Genomic DNA, 20,783 nt, shown 5'->3' on the forward strand with positions numbered 1-20,783 from the left:
GTGCGTCACGGCCAGGCCGCGGGCAGCTGCGCGTCCGGCGCTCGTGCTTCGCTGGCTATGGCGGCCGCCAGGGAGCGTCTGGAGTTCCATGCCAAGCAGCATTGGCACCCGGAGGAGGCCGTGGACGATCCGGATGAGGACGAAGACGATGAAGCCGAGAATGGGTTCTCCTTGGAGGAGGTGTTGCGGCTCGGAGGCAGCAAGGTAACGGCCTCGGGTTCGCGGGGCCGCGGCGCGGGGAGTGGAGGGCGCCGGAGACCCAGATCCCGGCCTCGGAATGTGTTTTCTGCGCTTCTCGCACTTCTCTTCTGCTGCTTTTTGTTTTTTATTCTCCTTTATTTATTTTTAAAGATTTATTTTTTATTTATACAATAGCTGGGGTACAGGCCAGAGATGCGGAGGTGAGAGGATTCACCGGAGACAGAGTGGGGAACAGAATAGACAGACTGACCGAAATACACTGCTGAGGGGAGCAGAAGTTGTGCTAGGAGAGGTCTGCCGCGCCATGTGGGTATCGCCCTGGCCGGCCGGGAATCGAACCCGCGCTGCAGAGGCTGCAGACAGCCTCACAGCGCTGCTCTCAAAGCGCTGTGCCATCGGCGAGGCCCCTCTTCTGCTGTTCTTTATAAGAAAGTAGTTCAGAATTGAACGTCTTTATGACGCGGCCTTTCTTCAGATGTAGACGATCCTCTTCATTAATTGATGTAATAATACTGATGCCCGTCAGGTCGGAGAGGACTGATTTTTTTTTTTTTTTTTTTTTGGTCCTGACCTCGTGGCATCACTGTTTTGAACTCCCGCGGGGTTGGAATTTCAGTTTCTCTCCTCACTGAATAGAAACACATGCTCACTGCACTCTGCTCTTTTGGAAGTTACTTCTTAATTAAGGGAAAGAGATTGTAACCAAACTTTTGAATACATCGTATGTCAGACGCTGATTGGTGCTATAGAGAAAAATGAAAGAACGAGGACAAGGAGTGGGGGAGGGTGTTAGACAGTTATAAATAAGGTGATCAGGGAACCTGTCATGGAAATACTGAGCAGAAATCTGACAGAAGGAAAGGAATGGGCCATGTTGTTCCATGAGAAACGAAAATATCAGCATAGCGGGAGCAGAGTGAGGTAAGAGGAAAGGTAGTAAGAAATGAGGTAAGAGACTGGGCTTTTGCTTTCCGTTTAATAGAAACCATTAGAAGATTTGCAGCAAATACATAACAATTTTACATACTTAAATGTTGTTTTAAATCTAGATTTTGGTGATGGAGAAATGCCACTTTAAGGGACAGATTCACAGTTCTGTACTTGGGTTTTATTTAATTTTTGAATAGTATGTAACATATGAACATGATACAAAAAAAAATTTTTTAAAGAGTGGTATTTGGTGAAAAGTCATCTTTCCCATTTTTATCTCCAACCATACAATTTCACTTCCTAGAAGCAGTCATTTTCATAAGTATTTTGTCCCTTAAAAGCAAATACACGTTGTGTATTAGGGTTTTGTTTTTACACAAGAAATAGCGTACTATAGTTATATACAATATCTTAGAGATCCTTTTTAGTTGTCACTAGTTTTATGCTTGCATAAATTATTGTGTCTGTTTTATCTAACCAGCCATTTATTGTGGGTATTTAAATTGTTAGTCTTCTCTTGGTGGGAGTGCAAACTGGTCCAACCACTATGGAGAGCTGTGTGGAGATTTCTTGACCTACTAAACATAGAGCTTCCATATGATCCAGCAATTCCACTCCTAGGTATTTACCCAAAGGACACAGAAACATCAATTCCAAAGAGCACCTGCACACCTATGTTTATAGCAGCACTGTTTACAATAGCTAAGCTTTGGAAACAACCCAAATGCCCAAAAATAGATGACTGGATCAAGAAGATGTGGTACATATATACCATGGAATATTACTCAGCATTCAAAAAAGATAAACACATGCAATTTGCAGCAACATGGATGGCACTGGAAGGGATCATGCTTAGTGAAATAAGCCAAAAAGAAAAAGAAAAATACCGGATGGTCTCACTCATAGCAGGAATCTAGAAAACTTAAATAAGGGACCAGGAAAATGAATAACTTTAAGAAAGTGAAAATCAAAATCAACAAAAAACTATGAACCAGAGACACTTTTTGGGGGGTGGGGGGCGGGAGGGGAGGGATTGGGGTCAGAATGGGGGGGTTGCAATTGTATGGGGAATATAAAAATAAAATTTATTATAAAAAAAATAAAAATATATATTCACACACAACTATATACATATACAGAACAATAAAGAATAGCCTGCTTGGTGTTAAAAACACAAAACAAACAAACAAAAAAAAAGATTATGTAGTTTTTATTTTTCTTCTTGTTAGTATGATGAATTGTGTTGATTGATTTTTATATGTTGAACCATCACTGTATCATAAGAATAAATACCTCTTGGCCATGATTTAAAAAAAATAATAATAAATAAATTGTTAGTCTTCTGCTATTTTAAACAATGCTTCAGTTTTATATATATATATATATGTATATACTCACATTCATAAACGTGTATGTAATCTAAATTTGTAGAAATGAGCTGCTGGGTTACAGGATGTGTCTTGTATTTTTGTCAAATTTAGAAAATGCCCTCCTTAAAGGATGTGTCAGTTTAAAACACATCTGCCTTCCCTTTCCCTTGCAATCCCCAGCACCACCTGTTATAATTGGTCTTTGCTCATCTGACAGATTAAAAAATAATTGGCTTTGATTTGATTTCTCTAAATATCAGTGAGGTTGAGCATCTTTTCATATTTTTAAATAACTACTTTTCTTTTTCCTGTGAGCAATTTGTTTTTATCCTTTGTACATCTTTGTTGGGTTTTGTCTCTTCCTTACCTCATGTGGAAGAACTTTTATATTAAATATGCCCAATTGCTTTGATAAGCCTTTCAGTATTTTTTCCAATTTGTAATCTTTTAATTTTTGTATATTTTTGGTTTCAAGGGAATAATTTGTTCCTTACGGACCCAGAGTTTTATGTCAAATTTGGGGATTTCCCTACTCTGAAGTTATTTTTATAATTGTATTGTGTTGCCTCCTATTTTATAGTTCTGTTATTCACATTTAAGTTTTTGGCCCATCAAATTTTTATTTGGGTATAGGGTGGGAACCCAGGCAATATCATTATAATTCAGTTTAATTGACTTCAGAGATACATATTTCAGATTAACTTTTGCTGTCTTAAATGAACTGCTGAATTTGTCATTTATTTTAACTTATGTTTTTATGCAGCAAGATTACCTTATGCTGGCTACTCTGGATGAGAATGAGGAAGTGGTAAATGGAGGCAAAAAAGGAGCCATTGATGACCTTCAACAAGGTGAATTGGAAGCATTTATTCAAAATCTTAGTTTGGCCAAGTATGCAAAAGCTTTTATAATCGAAGATGATGAACCAACTAAAAAGGAAAATGCCAGCAAAAAAGGAACAAAAGTAGATAATAAAAAGCAAAATGCAGCAGAATGTGAAAAGACATCAATCAGTACGGTGAAAAATAAGAAGAAGCTGGATCAAAGTTCTGATAAGAACAGCAGTGCTGTACCAAAAGTGAAGAAAGATAAACAACAGGACATCTTTGAATTTTTTGAGAGGCAGACATTGTTACTCAAGCCTGGAGGTAAATGGTATGATCTGGAGTATAGCAGTGAATGTTCTTCGGAGCCCCAGCCTCGGGATGTTGTGTCTAAGTACCAAACTTTGGCTCAGAAGTTATATGAACATGAAATCAGCTTATTCAAAAATAAAACAAATACTCAAAAGGGAGCCTCTTCTACCTGGATGAAAGCAATTGTATCCTCGGGAACTTTAGGTGATAGGATGGCAGCCATGATTCTTCTTATTCAGGATGATGCCATTCACACACTCCAGTTTGTGGAAACTCTGGTGAATCTTGTTAAAAAGAAGGGTAGCAAACAGCAGTGCCTCATGGCTTTGGATACTTTCAAAGAATTACTCATTACAGACCTTTTGCCAGACAATCGGAAGCTACGAATTTTCAGTCAGCGTCCTTTCAACAAATTAGAACAATTGTCCAGTGGCAACAGGGACTCAAGAGATAGAAGACTTATATTATGGTATTTTGAACACCAGTTGAAACACTTAATGGCTGAATTTGTGCAAGTCTTAGAAACTTTAAGTCACGATTCATTATTAACCACCAAAACTCGAGCACTTACAGTGGCTCATGAACTTCTTTGCAACAAACCTGAGGAAGAAAAGGCTCTTCTTGTGCAGGTGGTGAATAAACTGGGAGATCCTCTGAACAGAATTGCCACAAAAGCCTCCCATCTATTAGAGATTTTGCTTTGTAAGCATCCCAATATGAAAGGAGTTGTGTGTGGTGAAGTTGAAAGACTTCTCTTTCGCTCGAATATCAGCCCTAAAGCTCAATATTATGCAATTTGCTTTTTAAATCAAATGGCCCTTTCCCATGAAGAAAGCGACTTGGCTAATAAATTAATAACTCTTTATTTTTGTTTTTTCCGGAGTTGTATCAAGAAAAAGGATATTGAATCAAAAATGCTTAGTGCCCTTTTGACAGGAGTGAATAGGGCATACCCTTATTCTCAGACTGGTGATGAAAAAGTGAGGGAGCAGGTTGACACGCTGTTTAAAGTGCTGCATGCTGTGAATTTTAATACCAGCGTGCAGGCTTTAATGTTGCTTTTCCAAGTAATGAATTCCCAGCAGACAATATCAGATCGATATTATTCAGCATTATATAGGTAAGTGCATATTTCAGTATGTAAATATGAGAAAGAAAGTAATCTAATACTGTGCAAGCAGTGCCCCTCTGTGGACTAAGAGAAAAACTTAGAAATTGGATTTTAGCCTGCCTCGGCAACTAGCTACCCACTAGCTTTGAATAAGCCACTTCATCTGTTACCCTGTTGGATAACTATGTTAGATGCTTTCAATACATTGTTGATATTTTTATTTAAATATCGCCCCCCCCATTCATATTCCATCACCTAATAATTCACAACTAACATGGGGTGATATTTTAATTCTTTTGGAATATTAAAGACATAAAACTGCAAGTATAATTTAAACTTCTTCCTCTCGGGTCTTTAGTTCTAAATTTCTTTCTTCTTTTCTCCTGCGCTTCACAAGGTCACTTAGTTCATTCAACAAGAACTTTTGAGCACTGGCTACTGTTCCAAATGCTCAGAATGTTGTACTGTGAACAAAATTGCCACTCCTAGAGGCACTTAGATGGGGGAAGACAGATGGTAAACAAAAAAGTTTGTTAGGGAAGGATTGGCTATTGCAGTTTTGGAATATTTGTAACATTGGGATTAAGACTTTGTTTACTGAACTTTGCAACTATCCTGAAACTCACCCACTGAGGGATGCTATTTTAAATGATAGGGAAATACTTTGAAACTGTTCAAGTATACCAAAGAAATGTGTATTATGTCTTATGAGAAATGTAATGCAGTGATTAATATCTTGGACTTAAGTCATATATTACCTGGGGTTGAATGTCAGCTATTAGTTTTTGCATGAAGACCCTGTTGGCAAATGTGGATCCCATTTTACTGTGCATCAGTTCATTTGTCTATAAAATGGAGAGAAAAGCATCTAGGGTTATTATGAAAACTTCTCCAAAGTTACACAATTAGAAAATGACAACAGGGGGCCTCCCTGGTGGCACAGCGGTTGAGCGCTGGGTTGTGAAGCTGCCCCCGGCCTCTGCAGCGCTGGTTCGATCCCCAGCTGCTCCCCGGCCACCTGAGGAGGGTCCCACATGGTGTGCAGACCTCTCCTGCCCCCCGCTGCTCCCCTCAGCAGTGTACTTCGGTCCTTCTGCCTGCTCTGCTCCCTGCTCTGGTTCTGGTGAATTCTCTCACCCTCCTGCGCTTCTGACTGTACCCAGTGCATGTATAAAACAAACAAATAAATAAATAAATAAAACATGCCTCTATTTAAAAAAAAAAAAAAAGAAAATGACAACAGGAATGTTAATACAATTGATGAGCATAATGTAAATGTTAATCCATGTAACCCAAACTTATGTTGAGTGCTTAACAGTGTTTGACAGGTAATAAGTACGCTGTTTACTCTATTATTAACATTAGTCACACTCATTTCTTTAGTTTAATCCTTTTCACAGCTCTTCAGTATGTGGGTACAATAATTTGTGCATGGTCACACAGCCATTTCCAGGCCGAGTAATGTGGCAAATGTGGGTCTACTGATTTTGAAGCCCATGTTATTTACATGGCACTGATTATACTGGTATGCTTAAAAAAAAACAGGCCCTCAGGGATTTTATGGTATGCTAAAAAAAACCCTCAAAGATTTTCATAACTCTAAGGAGCCCCTTTTTTAAAAGAAATGATTACATTTTTTAGTTTAGAAAGTTCCAGCTCTTCAGTGTTGGAGCTTTTGTAACTTTTGAGGGTCATAGAATTTCTAATTTCTAGAAATGTTTTGGAATCTATTAGAAAATATTTTTCTGATACCTTTTTAACATCTCAGTATTTAGCAAAACAGCACAACATCTTTGAGGAGTACATTCCTAAATTCTTTAAATTACTGCTTGCCAAGAGCACTCACTGATGGATTTCCTCAAAGGACTTTTAAATCTTCTTAAGGTATTTATTTGCTTTCAGTTTTATTAAGAATCCTTAAATAAATATTTGCTAACATTAACTGAGGAATAAAAGATGAAGGGATTATTTGGCTCATAAAGATGATTTATCAACAATTTAAGGAACATGCTCTGTCAGATGGTAGAGACATGGATGTTTAAATTCATCTCACATGTTTCTATTAATATATAATTGAATTTATGTCTAGAAATGAGTTGTAAAACTGATGGAAATGTTGAAAAATTTGAATGAGAAAATTGAATATCAAAGATTGAAGGATGAAGAATATCTCAGATTATCACTAATGGTATCAGAATTATGGAAATGACAGTGGAAATGGGGAAAACTGGGTAAGCAGAGCAGTATGAAAATGCTTCATAAATTTAAGTATTTTCATTTCTATTTCTACTGGGGAAAAGTTAAGAGAAGTGCTTAGAACAAAGGAAGTAATGATTCCACGTGGGAATATGTTAATTCTGGATTTTCTAATTTCTTGGAGACCATTTGAGGCATTTCTAGAATTCAGCAACTAGGATAAAAGAGTTTTTACATTATCATAAGAGATAAAAAACCGAGCAGCCTGCTGAGGAGAGAAGTTGGGGAGAAGAGACACATAATAACTGTATGTGGGGCCTCCCCGGTTGAGCGCTGGGTTGCGAAGCTACCTGCAGCCTCTGCGGCACCGGTTCGATCCCCGGCTGCTCCCCGGCCACCAGAGGAGGGTCCCGCATGGCGCGCAGACCTCTCCTGCCGCCCGCTGCTCCCCTCAGCAGTGTACTTCGGTCCTTCTGCCTGCTCTGCTCCCTGCTCTGGCTCTGGTGAATTCTCTCACCCTCCCGCGCTTCTGACTGTACCCAGTGCTTGTATAAATAAATAAATAAATACATAAATAAATAAATCTTTAAAAAACAAAAAATTGTATGTGTAGGTTCAAGAATCTGAAAGTAAAGGTATTACTAGGTTTATTACTAGGTAATTGATAAATGGTTTATATTTAAAGTGTAAAACATGGCAATTTAATATATACCTTTGAAATGATTACCAATTTATAGCCCCTCTGTGTGAAAGTTTACCTTTTCTTCACATACTCAACATTTACTATCTCTTGTCTTTTTGTTCATAGTCATCTTAACAGATGAAGCTGATACAGAACTGTAGTTTGATTTTTCTCCCTGCTGATTAGCGATGTTGAGCAACTTCTCCTGCACTTTTGGCCATCTGTATGGCATCTTTAGAAAAATGTCAAGGTCCCATGGCCATTTTTTAATCACATTATTTGGGTGTTTACTATTAACTTACATGAGTTCCTTTTTTTTTTTAAATTACCCCTTTATTGAACATAGGGTTTGCAAATACCTTCTTCCATTCTGTAAGTTGCTGTTTCATTTTATTTCCTTTGCCATGCAGCAGCTTTTTAGTTTGACCTAGTCCCACTTGTTTACTTTTGTTTTTGTTGCCTGTTTAGTTTTTGTGTTGCTGCACAGGACAACAGTAGAATGGTTGGAAATTACACAGAAACACATTTCATTTGTGACTAAAGCAGAGATGTTATGGCAAAATGAAGAATTGGATTGGATTCCTGGTGAGACAAAGTGAGCCATCCATAATCACTCAAGATTTTGTACAGCTCCTTAATATGGAGGTTCATTCTTCATTTGACAAATACTGATCACTTATTAAGTGCCAGGTACTGAGGTTATAACAGTGAATAATATAAGCATAGTTCCTGTTCCTTGAACTTTGCAGGAGAGAAACACAAGAATACAGTGTGTTAAACTGTGAAGAATATGAACATGCAACTGATACACAAACAGTGTATGTTTATATAAACATAAAATACAATCATGGTCTCACTAGAATCACATAAGGGCTGCCTTTGGTCACCCAATTAGTTGGTAAAAAAACAGATCTAGTCTGTTTTTTTCATTGGTTTTGATTTAACCTTGCATGTATAATTCTGTGTACATGAAAAAATTCTGTCTTAGTGCTGTGCCCTGTTGGTCTAGAGAATGGAGAACCCCTTGGAAAAGAGAGAAGAAACCAGAAAAAAAAAATCTCTTGCCATCATCTTTCCATTCTGATCACTGACTTCCTCTTAGGGTGGAAATGGGTGTCTCAATCTAAAATAAATGGGAAGGGGGCCTCCCCGGTGGCGCAGCAGTTGAGCGCTGGGTTGCGAAGCTGCCCGCAGCCTCTGCAGCGCCGGTTCGATCCCCGGCTGCTCCCCGGCCACCGGAGGAGGGTCCCACATGGCGCGCAGACCTCTCCTGCCGCCCACTGCTCCCCTCAGCAGTGTACTTCGGTCCTTCTGCCTGCTCTGCTCCCAGCTCTGGCTCTGGTGAATTCTCTCACCCTCCCACACTTCTGACTGTACCCAGTGCTTGTAAATAAATAAATAAATAAATAAATAAATAAATAAATAAATCCTTTAAAAAATAAAATAAAATAAATGGGAAGGTTATTTCTAAAATAGGGTTAGTAGTTGCTTCTAATTTGTGACAGCTGGTTGTAGAAATTTTTGTGAATAAGCATTTGGTCTTCTTACACAGGAAGATGTTGGATCCGGGATTGATATCATGTTCTAAGCAAGCCATGTTTCTTAACCTTGTCTACAAATCTCTGAAAGCTGACATCATGTTGCGCAGAGTGAAGGCTTTTGTGAAGAGGTTGCTTCAAGTGACTTGTGAACAAATGCCACCATTCATATGTGGAGCTTTATATCTTGTGTCTGAGATCCTTAAAGCAAAACCAGGTTTAAGAAGTCAACTAGACCATCATCCGGTATGTTTTACAACTGCTTTTAAATAGAGTGGGTTCTGAAATATGTGGTATTTCTTTTTCTTTGCTTCAGTGACAATAATTGACTTAGTTCTCTGAAGAATGTAAGAAATGTGAGTGCTGGAATTGGACAGACCTAGATTTTAGTCCCGGGGTAGAGTTTACTGGGTGAGCATTGTTGCTTGATCCTTTTACTGGTAATTACACCACATTAAACTGCAATTATATGAGGTAGTTAGGGAGGTTTATAGAGTCAGTAGACCTTTCATCTGGTTTCCTCAGTTGTGAAATGGACATTATAATAGCACTTGCCTCATAGGGTTATTTATACCTTGTCAGAAATTTGTTCAAAAGGTAAATTTTTTCTTGAAATACCAAGTCACAAAGTCTCAGGGATACTTGGCGTAACCGTTATATTTATAAATAAGAATATGATCTCTCGTTCTAAATTTCATTGATAGACCTTTAATGATTCATCAGAATTGCAATTAAGCAAATCTTCAAAATTATATAAATAAGGACATCCAGTTGACTAACCCAGATTTATTATTAGGAATCTGATGATGAAGAAAATTTTATTGACATAGAAGATGAAGAAGACATAGAAAAATTCACTGATGCAGATAAAGAAACAGATACAGAAAAAAAGGTTGAAGAAGAAACTATGTCTAAAAGTAATATGGAAACCAAGAAATCAGAGTCTGCTTCTTGGGTACACTTTGATAATTTGAAAGGTGAGTATTTTAAATCTTTAAATTAGTCTTTTGAACTTTTAAACCAGGAAATTGGTTTCCCCTTTGATCTTGATAGAAATTAATATTACCGTTTTAAAAGTCTTCAGTATTGCCCTCCTTAAGATCAGGGCTCTCATAACCAGATATATTTAGGACCCTGGGAATTAGTTTTTAATATGGTGAGTTATTTATTAAAAATACTACAGATGCTGAACATTTTAAAATAATTTAAATCTAGAAATTAAAGCAAATACTTTTTGGAACTGTGATTATTTAGTGAGAAAACTGACAGATGCACAATAAATCTCAATTCCTTCCGTTAGAAATGTAGTTAAGTTTATTCCTTTGAACCAGTTTTAATTTCTTGGCTTCATCTCTACATGTGAAGGTCTCAAACATGGAACATATATGTGTTCTTATATATATGATCATGGGAGCTGTCAAATGTGTCTATACAAGAGCTTGGTTTTTTTAACACAAGTATTTTGATTTTATATTATAAATTTTGTGGAACTGTTGATTCTTTAGTTTGAGCATCATAATCACCCATAATCACAGTTTCTTAAAGTAATGTTAGGATTGAAACCTCTATGTGAAAGAATATTTAGGTTTGCGTATACACAAAGTGAATTAAGTTTAATAGAGTATCAAAGCCAAAAGAAATCTTAGAAATGCAGTCTCTTCATTTGAGACTGTAAAGAAAACCCACCTTGAAAATCAAATTGTCAGACCCTTTTCTTCAGATTTGTTATAGTTCAAATTATTTCAGGTTTGCAAACTTCAGTTTGCTTGTGAAATACAGAAGTATAGAAGCTACCAGGAAAGTTTTTAAGAAAATCCATTGGTTGCCCTGAAGGCTAAACTGAGAAGAATCTGTTAGAAGGATGGCAAACATATACATTATAAGGTAGAGAGTTCATAATGTGTTCTGAAGGTTGTTTTAAGTATATTAATCCTGAGTTTCTGAAAGCATGAAGAAGATTCTGCAAAACTTATTACAGGTGAATTATTTCTGGGCATAATTTAACGACAAATACTGGGAGTACTCTGAAATTCCAAAAGACTTTAGACTTACTTCATCTTGAGGTTGTCATCTTAATTATGACCTTATTGACCCAGAAATAGCTTCTTTTTATTTCTTCTTGAAAAATTAAGTTTTGAAGGGAAACTTTCAGTAGTTAGGATAGACCCCTGGCTAGTTTATTCAGTAGCAAATAGTAGGTTGGTTACCAAGACAGATTCTTTTTTTTTTTTTTTTAAGCTTTATTTATACATACAAGAACTGGGGTACAGGCCAGAGGTGTGGGGGGTGAGAGGATTCACCAGAGACAGAGTGGGGAACAGAACAGGCAGATCGACTGAATACACTGCTGAGGGGAGCAGCAGGCGAGTCTGGAGAGGTCTGCTGCACCATGTGGGTAGCTCCCTGGCTGGGGATGGAACTCGAGCTGCAATGGCTGCCACGAGCTTCATACCTTGAGTCTTAACCCCTTGAATCACCAGGGAGGCCCCCAAGACAGATTCTTGAAGGGGTTGATTTTTTTTTAGTTTAGATCAGATGGCTGACTATAAAAAAATAACATTTATGCCTGTCACTAACAATATTAATGGTGGTTGCTCTAGTAACTTCTTGGGTTAGGAATAAAGTATTTGAGAAAAGCTATTTTTTTGTTTGTAGGTGGTAAACGGTTAAACACATATGATCCGTTTAGCAGAAACCCTTTATTCTGTGGAGCTGAAAACACAAGTCTTTGGGAACTCAAAAAGGTAAAATAATTTCAGTGTCATTTAATTCACTTGTGCTATAGATTTCTCTCCAAGGACCTAACACCTTCAAGATTCCTTTTTTCATTCAAATCATAAATATAAATTTAGACATTAGTTGTTATATGAAGGTAATTTGAAGTAAGTCACGCTGCTGTAATGTTTTATAACCCATATTTCTCTTGCCTCTGATGAACACTAGATTTCCACCTTTATACCTTTCTATATTCACATGTAGAAAGTCTTATATATTGTGCACATTAAATAAGGATGTTGTACATGGCTATAAATAAGTTTTGGTTTTTTGGGTAGTTTATGGCATATAATTGCTATGTAGAGTGGGTAAATTTTACCTTATACAATAAATGTTCCTGAAAGTTTGGTCATAGAACTTTTTGCAAATGGTTACTTTTTAAATGTTATTTAAATACACTGTTTTTAATGACCTTTCTGTGGTTTCTCCTGTAAAGCAAGTAAGTGTCTTCCTACACAACACTTCTTAAAATGTGGACACAAACCAGACTCTTAAAGGGTCCCTAATGCTTTTTCAGCAACTCTACAAGGTCACAACCACTTTCATAGTGATAGCAACATATTACTTACCTTTGTTGCTATGTTGAGAAGGGCACTATGAAAGAAATGGCTAAAATTGCTGGTGTCAGCTCAATTAGTCATTAGCACCAATCTCCAGTGGTGCAACTATATTCTTCTCTGCCACATACTTGCAAGTTGGAAAAAAAAAAATCCCCATTATTATGTAAGAGGGATAAAGCAGGAGAAATTACTGACTATATTGTCTCTTCATCTTTTTAATTTTATGTAAGAATACATAAGGCACTTCTGCATCCCTGAGTGTGAAGGTTGTCTCATAACTCAAGGAAAGGTGTTTGTGTAGTTGTTGAAAACTGCTTTTTGTCATGGAAATCTAGGCAGCAGACTCCTTATTCAGATGTGGGTAATTTGGGAAACATTTTCTTGAAAATGCACTAAACCTGTTTCTTCAAGCAAAACAGCTAAAGGATTATCAATTTGTGGTAAAATTCAAGATTTTTAAGCAAAGATTAAAATTTCAGAAATCTTGGCAGTTTTTCAAAACATGAAACATGAGAATGTTAGATGAAATCAGTGGTGTCATTAATGATGTGGTTTTTGTGTGTAATGACATGTGGCCAACTTTTGGAAGCAATGCATATCTCAGTGAAGTGGTATTTTCCAGAAGTCCAGTGTACAATGCTGTAAAGTCGTATATGGATAAAAGATGAATTTAAAGCAGACTAATTTAAAGTGGCAGGTACCAAAAACCATTTAGAATGGTTTCAGATTGCATGTTTCAACTAATCTTTTGGTTTTGGTATAGTATAGAAGAAAATCTTTAATTATGTGACAGGATTTCATCCTCCTTTTTCCACCTACATATCTTCATATATTTCAACTAAAATAACATGAAACATAGACACAGGAGAATCCATTGTCTTCTGTTAAGCCAGACAAAGCCATAATACATGATTCTTCTCAATATTTATTCTGAAAAATAATTTTCACAATTTTCTATATTATTTATATTAACATCTAAGTGGTATATTAAAATGAACTCTTTAATTTTTTTGTAATTTTATGTAATTATCATTATATATAATGATTTTTTTTAAGTGTGTAACGTGGTCCCGAGACCGACATACTGAAAATCACACTTAAAATATATCGGTTTAAGTTTCAATTCTTTGAATTTTCTTGAATAACCACAATTAGTAGTTTACTGTATTTATCTTTTTCTTTTCAGTTATCTGAACATTTTCATCCTTCTGTGGCCCTTTTTGCAAACACCATCCTTAAGGTAAGTCTTAAAATATTGTGATGGCAGAAATTAAGAAAAAAAAAAGTGATCTGTTTTTAAATAATAAAATCTTACCCTTTTTTCCCATTAGATAGAACCATATATTTTTCTGTTCTTGTAAAGAAACAATGGTTTGTTTAATGCAGAATAGCAGATAATTCTTCCCATTCTGAGATGAAGGAAATAGAAGGTATTAGAAAACCACCACAGTTGGTTGGCTTTTCTCCTGGAGAAATACTGTCCTTCCCTTTCTTCTTTGTTGTGGTTGCTATTTTCCAGTTTGGTTCCTTGTTAATGGGTAGATGACCTGTAGTTTTAATATTATTTACCTGCTCATAAAATCAGCACTGCATCATAGAATATGTGTGTGCACTCCAGCAGTTTTTTCAAATAAACAATAATGTCCAGGAGAGGGGAATTGCAAGTGTTTATTGCATATTTTGTGCCTTCGATACAGTGTAATAGAAACATGTTTTCCTCCTTTTCTTTTTAACCTGGATGCATATATAAATAATTTGAGTTAAGTTCTTAAATTCCCCATATCTTTCAGGGTGATTACATTCAGTATTCAGGGGACCCACTGCAGGATTTCACACTAATGAGATTCTTGGATCGATTTGTTTACCGAAATCCAAAGCCACATAAAGGCAAAGGTAGGTTTCTCTTTAATTAATTAAATTAATTATTTGGTATTCACAGTTAATATTTAATAAATAATGTGAGCATATATTTAATTTTTACATTATACTGTCTTGATTTTACATTTCAGAAAACACAGACAGTGTTGTTATGCAGCCAAAAAGAAAACACTTTATAAAGGATATTCGAAATCTTCCTGGTAAGTATGTTGAATGCATGGACAGTTGAAGCTGATAAGACATATAAGTTAGTAACATAGACACATCAGAAGAAAACCTAAGCATCAAAGACACTGCCTATCTTGTGTTGCCAAGAATGCACCTGCAGGGACTCCCTGGTGGCGTAGGGGTTAAGTCTCAGCAGTATGAAGCTATCACCAGCCACTGCAGCATGAGTTCGATCTCTGGCCAGAGAGCTGACCCACATGGCACAGCAGACCTCTCCTGTCTCGCCTGCTGCTCCCCTCAGCAGTGTATTTCAGTAGATCCACCTGTTAGGCTCCTCACTCTGTCTCTGGTTAATTCTCTCACCCCCCTCACTCAGGCCTACACCCCAGTTCTTGTATACATAAATAAATAAATCTTTAAAAGAAAAAAAAGCGTGCATATACGTTCTCAAGTCTGCTGTGTCATACTTTTTAAAATTTTATTCAGTGTCAAACATACAGAAGTAAATAGCATGATAAACTCCATTTAACCATTGTTCAGCTTCAACAATTACCAATATTTTGCTATTGTATCATCTTTGCTTTATCAATGAAACATATACATACATCTTTTCTAGTTCAGCTCATTTTAACTTTCTAATAGGGTTTCCTAGAAAACCTACAATTGGTTTTATTACAGAGCATCATTTTAAATTTAGTTGATAACCATCAACTTCTGCAGGTATTTAGTACCTGTCTTCTTTATCTGTCCTGTTTTTCTATTCAGAGTATACCTTTTTTTTTTTTTAATTCCACATCCCAATTCCTTTTTGTTGAGGTTAAGTTACATCTTATAAATCATTTAAATTCCAAATAACTGACTTCACAGAGGTATATACGAACTTGACCAAAGTTAAGAATTAGAATTAGAAGCAAATCCCCCTTTAATCAAGCTGAGTCAGAAATTTTTTTTCTGAAAAGAGAAAACTGGTACTTTTATAATTCCTTATTTTTGTTTCATAATTTACCTCAGTATTACGTTAAAGTCAAGTTTAAGGTGATTTACATTAAGAGAACTCTGAATTTTTATCTCTTGAAAAAAAATTTTTTTTTAAGATTTATACAAGAACTGGGGTACAGTCAGAGGCGTGCGAAGGTGAGAGAATTCACCAGAGACAGAGCGGGGAGCAGAACACTGAAGACACTGCTGAGGGGAGCAGCGGGCAAGCAGGAGAGGTCTACCATGCCATGTGGGTTTCTCCCTGAGCTGCCGGGAATTGAACTAGCGCTGCAGAGGCTGCAGACAGCTTCACAACGCTGCGCTCAACCCGCTGCACCACCCGGGAGGCTCTATCTCTTGAAATTTGAAGAGCAATTTGACTGCAACTGGAAGACAATGAGAGAACCTAGTTCTTTCTCTTTGATGCACTAATGGCTCTGTATTGACTGCCTTTCATAGTGATTAAGAATTTGAATGCTGAGTCTTCTTGCTACACACTTTTCCATAGGTTATCCTTCATAGAGGGTCATTTCTGTTGACCTTCCTTACTTTTTGGGTTTTTTGAATTGTTGGTATGCTATATTTAGTCTTACAATCTTGAATATCATAAAAAGGATTACTAACTTAAAATGTTTTCATTTATCTTCCTAGTGAACAGTAAGGAGTTCCTTGCAAAAGAAGAAAGCCAGATACCAGTGGACGAACTGTTTTTCTACAGGTAATAATTGACATAGTTTCACTTGGAGAACTAATGAAATTCAAATTTTTAGATTCTGTAGAATGTTCTGTTTATATAGACCTGTCTTAAGATTAGAGAATATGTCAATATTCATTTTTGTGAAGGGAATTTATAAATCACTTTGCTAATCTTGAGAGATATTAGTGAAACTAAAATAAATAAATTTGGGAGTTTTGTTTTTAATAATTTGGCATAAATTTTGTTTTATGAATCTTTATTTTTGGAGCTTAATTTTTTTAATAGTGATTTTCTTAGAGGTTGTAAATCTGCATTATGCTAATAGTGATAAAATAATGTTTAAAAGTCATATAGAGCCACATTTTATAATACTCTAATACTTACATTATTAGTATTGGGGCTTTGGTCTCTTATAGGCATTTAATTAAGATGAGTTGAGATATTTTATGAAGAAATAGTTTGAAAGAAACCTTAAATCTTTGAGGTTTAAACTTTAAACCTTAAATTATGCTTCATGTTATAAATTATTATATTTCAGTTCAAAAGTTTCCAACTGTCATGTTGAATTCAAAACATTTTTCTTAAATACAAATTTTATTCACAGATATCCAGTTGAATTAATAGGTTTTATAGGTGTCACTAGACAGATGTTTTGATTATATTAAAATGGGCCCTTGAATGAAACTATCATTTATATAACATTCATTTCATTTTAGATATTATAAAAAAGCTGCAACTATTAAAGAGAAACAAAAACGTGATACAGATGAAGAGAGTATAGAAGATGTGGATGATGAGGAATTTGAAAGGATGATTGGTAATTTGTTTTTGTGGACTCTTCAATTTGTAAAAGAATGTTTCATTTATAGAACAATAGAATATTAACAATGGAAGCAGCCTTAGTTTAAAAAAGTCATTTAATTAAAATAACATGCAAATCACAACAGAGAATTAGAAAAATATTTGTGGGGCATATGTTTACCTTTACTCCAGAAAATACACGATTGTACTTTGGACATTTGGTGGGGTGGGAGTGCAATGGTATATATACATGAGTCTATTCATGCTAAAGGCCAAATCTCTTATAAAAAGAAATATTTTTACTGTTGCTACTCTCCTTGTACTGTTGGTACTAATAGTCTGCCATTTCTTCTATTTTTTCTTTATAATCCACAGAACTAGAAAAATTTTAATTGAACTGTCAATTGAAACAAAAATCATGGGAAATTTAGAGTATATCAATTATTATTTTGTTGAATATTCTGTTACCAATACTAAAAATAAGCTCTTAAAAAGTTCTAATAAATTAAGAAGAACTGCAGTTCCTAAATACCATCTTATTTAATATATACTTTCCATAAAAGAAGCTAAATTTTAATTGGAATTCATTTTAGTTTAGGGATTTAATTAAGATCGGTATATTCACAAGTTTATATAAATTAATAAAACATACCAGCAATAGTCAAAGTTATTTTGGTATTGTCCTAAATGGTAGACTCATGACTGAACTGATTCAGATATGACATGTCAACTTGGTTATTCTTTACGATCTCACAATTTGTATGTTTTTCTCTTACAGACACATTTGAAGATGATAATTGTTTTACCTCTGGAAAGGATGACCTTGATTTTGCTAGGTAAAAAATTTTACCCTATCATTTTTCATACTGTTTCCCCTCAAAACAGTAGATCACAGGACACTGTGATACACAGGAGAAAGATACTTAACATAAGTTTGAAAAATTCATACAAAACTTTCACTTTGTACCTTTATAATGCACACTAAGTAAAGGATCTGAGTGGTCTTTAACTCTCTCCTTTTATATTGTTGATACCCTGACCATAACCAGGACACACTTCAGAAAAGGATGTCCTTATTTACAAGTTTTTTTTTTTTCTAGCAACGTGAAAAAGAAAAAAAAAGGAGCAAAGAAGGACCCAGAAGATGAAGATTCAGAGGGTAGTGATGATGACCTGGATAACCTGGATGATGATGAAATTTCTTTAGGAAGTATGAATGAAGAATTTACTGAAACTAACGAAGATGGAGGAACATTCATGGATTTGTTGGATGATGAAAGTGAGGGCATACTAGGTAAGCATTTTTAGAACATAAATAAACTATCTTCTTCCTGTGTGGGATAGTTTTTCTGTTGAAGATTTTTAATAGGACTATGTGTTCAAAATTACCCAGAAATTTAGGCTCTTTCTCCTCATTTTGGAATTAACAGCCTTTTTCTTTTTTTCCCAAATGTAGCTGAGTTTAAATTTTGGGCTTACATTTAGTCAACAATTAGGATGCCTGTGCAATACATGTTGGGCTATTATATCCCCTTTTTTTTTTTTTTAAATTTCTCAATTTTTTTTTTTAATTTTATTTATTTTTTAAAGATTTATTTATTTATACAAGCAATGGGTACAGTCAGAGCATGGGGGGGTGAGAGAATTCACCAGAGCCAGAGCAGGGAGCAGAGCAGGCAGAAGGACCGAAGTACACTGCTGAGGGGAGCAGCGAGCGGCAGGAGAGGTCTGTGCGCCATGCGGGACCCTCCTCCGGTGGCCGGCGAGTAGCCGGGGATGGAACCGGCACTGCAGAGGCTGCGGGAAGCTTTGCAACCCAGCACTCAACCGCTGCGCCACCGGGGAGGCCCTATATTCCCTTTTCTAAAAATAGTAATCAGCAGTTCATAAAAATTAATATTCCTCATAACTCTAGATGAAGAAGGTAAGCATTTATTCTTTTGCAAACAACAAAGAACAATAAAATTGTGTCCTTAAATTGTTTTCTAACTTTTTTTGTCCTCTTACAACAATAAACTTACCGAGTATACATTCATCTGCCTGCTGCTTATTCTGAACCAAAATAGAAGTTTATTCTTGTTCTAAGGAGTTATTTGTTTTTAGCAATAAAGCTATCTAATAAATTATGTACTTTCATAAGATATGCAACTATGCTAGTAGTAATTTACTTTTAGTCTGATTGCCATTCTCAAAGTCTATGCTAATGGAGTTGTGAAACCCACAGGGAACAGTTCTATAATGCCTTACCACTGTATTAAATATTTTCAGAGAATAATCTTTTCAAGTCCTTTTGTTTTTAAATTGCCTAATGGCATGTTTTTTCGTTTGGTAACAGAATCTGAAAATGAAGTCAGCTCCAAAGTCAGTACTAAAAGAAGCAAGAGAAAAGATGCAGATGATTTTGATTTTGCTGGATCATTTCAAGGTAAGAAAACACATTTAACCTTTTAAACCTAAGCAGTGTGCATGTGAAAGGCGTTAGCATTTTGGGAAATGAACTTTTCTAAATTGATTAGTACAATTCAGCTTTGTTTTTTAAAGAAATGTTTTTATAATGTATAACAAGTTTTATGCATTCTTGATGTGTGAAAAATTGTTTTCCACATAAACTTTCAATTATATTCTCTTCCTAAAATTGCTTTCTCCACATTTGAATGTCCCTAGATCATCATCTCTTTCATGTTAGATATGTCTGTCATTCACTTAAATGTAAGCCCCAGATTTTCCATAGACACTGCCTTTTTCTTTTTCTCAGCTAATGTGATTTTATTTGATTTTAAAAATGAATTAAAATTTAGTGAATTTTTAAAATAATCATCGATTTTGTCTATTTCAAGAAGTTTATTCAGAATTACAAATAAGTTTTTAAGATGAAACACTTTGAGTAATAAAAACATAAATTCATTAGCAGCAAAACAAACATACCTTCAATCAATTTGTACAGTTAGCCCAAAGAATTAGACTTAATTGGAATTTGCCTTAAAATATTCCAAATCTGCAGGTCAACTTTGGGATTTTAATCTTGACACTGTGAAATAAGGTAAGCCTTGAACAGTGGGAAATCTGAAAGACAATAAGATAATATTGTCATCTACACAGTTGTTCTCAGAATATTCACTTTTTTAAAAATGCTATTTACTTACTAATTCTAATATTTGTGTCCTCACATGCCGGCCCCCAGTGGTGCTAGATCATTGCAATTACATAATTAAACCAAAATTTTTTTCTTGTTTTTCCTTTTGTATCTTTTTTCCAGGTTTTCTTAAGAAATCATGTTGAAGGGCTTATATTAAAAAATCAGTGAGTTTATAGTTGAATAATCTAGGCTTATGCTTTTTCTAGGACCAAGGAAAAAAAAGAAAAGAAATTTCAATGATTCCAACCTATTTGTTTCTGCTGAGGAGGTATGGTTCATGTTCCTCTTTAAGAAGTTATTCATCATACATTGGCTTGAGGACTTTCTAAGTTGTTTTTAAGTTTTCTAATAAATGTATACCTTTTCCTTTTAAAGTTTGGTCACCTATTGGATGAAAATATGGGTTCTAAGTTTGATAATATTGGCATGAATGCCATGGCTAACAGAGATAATGCAAGTAAGTAATTTGAATTTTTTTTTTAAAGATTTTTTTTATTTTTATTTATTTATACAAGCACTGGGTACAGTCAGAAGTGCGGGAGGGTGAGAGAATTTAAAGTATTTGTTCCTGTCTTATTCTTTTATTTGAAAAACAGTAATCTTTGACAATGAAAGAAAAGCAACTC

General features: G+C 35.5%; 2 protein-coding genes across 5 annotated transcripts in view; one reads left to right on the top strand and one right to left on the bottom strand.

The window, feature by feature from the left end:
* The first annotated feature begins 12 nt into the window (after positions 1-12).
* Positions 13-20,783, top strand: part of CEBPZ (CCAAT enhancer binding protein zeta) — a 21,137-nt gene continuing 366 nt past the window's right edge. Inside the window, exons 1-16 of one of the 3 annotated variants that reach the window (XM_054701206.1) lie at positions 13-204; positions 3,265-4,339; positions 8,095-8,221; positions 9,179-9,410; positions 9,961-10,141; positions 11,820-11,908; positions 13,686-13,739; positions 14,290-14,392; positions 14,509-14,577; positions 16,175-16,241; positions 16,937-17,037; positions 17,800-17,857; positions 18,122-18,315; positions 19,357-19,446; positions 20,364-20,425; positions 20,533-20,614. In XM_054701206.1, coding sequence (XP_054557181.1) covers positions 58-204; positions 3,265-4,339; positions 8,095-8,221; positions 9,179-9,410; positions 9,961-10,141; positions 11,820-11,908; positions 13,686-13,739; positions 14,290-14,392; positions 14,509-14,577; positions 16,175-16,241; positions 16,937-17,037; positions 17,800-17,857; positions 18,122-18,315; positions 19,357-19,446; positions 20,364-20,425; positions 20,533-20,614 — 2,731 coding nt within the window. In that variant the 5' untranslated portion in view covers positions 13-57. Of the gene's footprint in view, positions 205-748; positions 1,123-3,264; positions 4,758-8,094; positions 8,222-9,178; positions 9,411-9,960; positions 10,142-11,819; positions 11,909-13,685; positions 13,740-14,289; positions 14,393-14,508; positions 14,578-16,174; positions 16,242-16,936; positions 17,038-17,799; positions 17,858-18,121; positions 18,316-19,356; positions 19,447-20,363; positions 20,426-20,532; positions 20,615-20,783 lie in introns of those variants that run through there. The other 2 variants (XM_037528221.2, XM_054701205.1) reach the window with 2 other exon arrangements.
* CEBPZOS (CEBPZ opposite strand) overlaps positions 19,825-20,783 on the bottom strand; it is a 10,607-nt gene continuing 9,648 nt past the window's right edge. For both annotated transcript variants that reach the window (XM_054701207.1, XM_037528219.2), the window contains one exon: positions 19,825-20,084. The gene's annotated coding sequence lies outside the window, so the exon portion shown is untranslated. The remainder of the gene's footprint in view (positions 20,085-20,783) is intronic.

The sequence above is a fragment of the Talpa occidentalis genome, unplaced genomic scaffold (genome assembly GCF_014898055.3).
Source record: "Talpa occidentalis isolate TD23 unplaced genomic scaffold, MPIMG_talOcc4v2.1 talOcc4.5, whole genome shotgun sequence".
In the NCBI taxonomy this organism is placed as follows: Eukaryota; Metazoa; Chordata; class Mammalia; order Eulipotyphla; family Talpidae; genus Talpa; species Talpa occidentalis.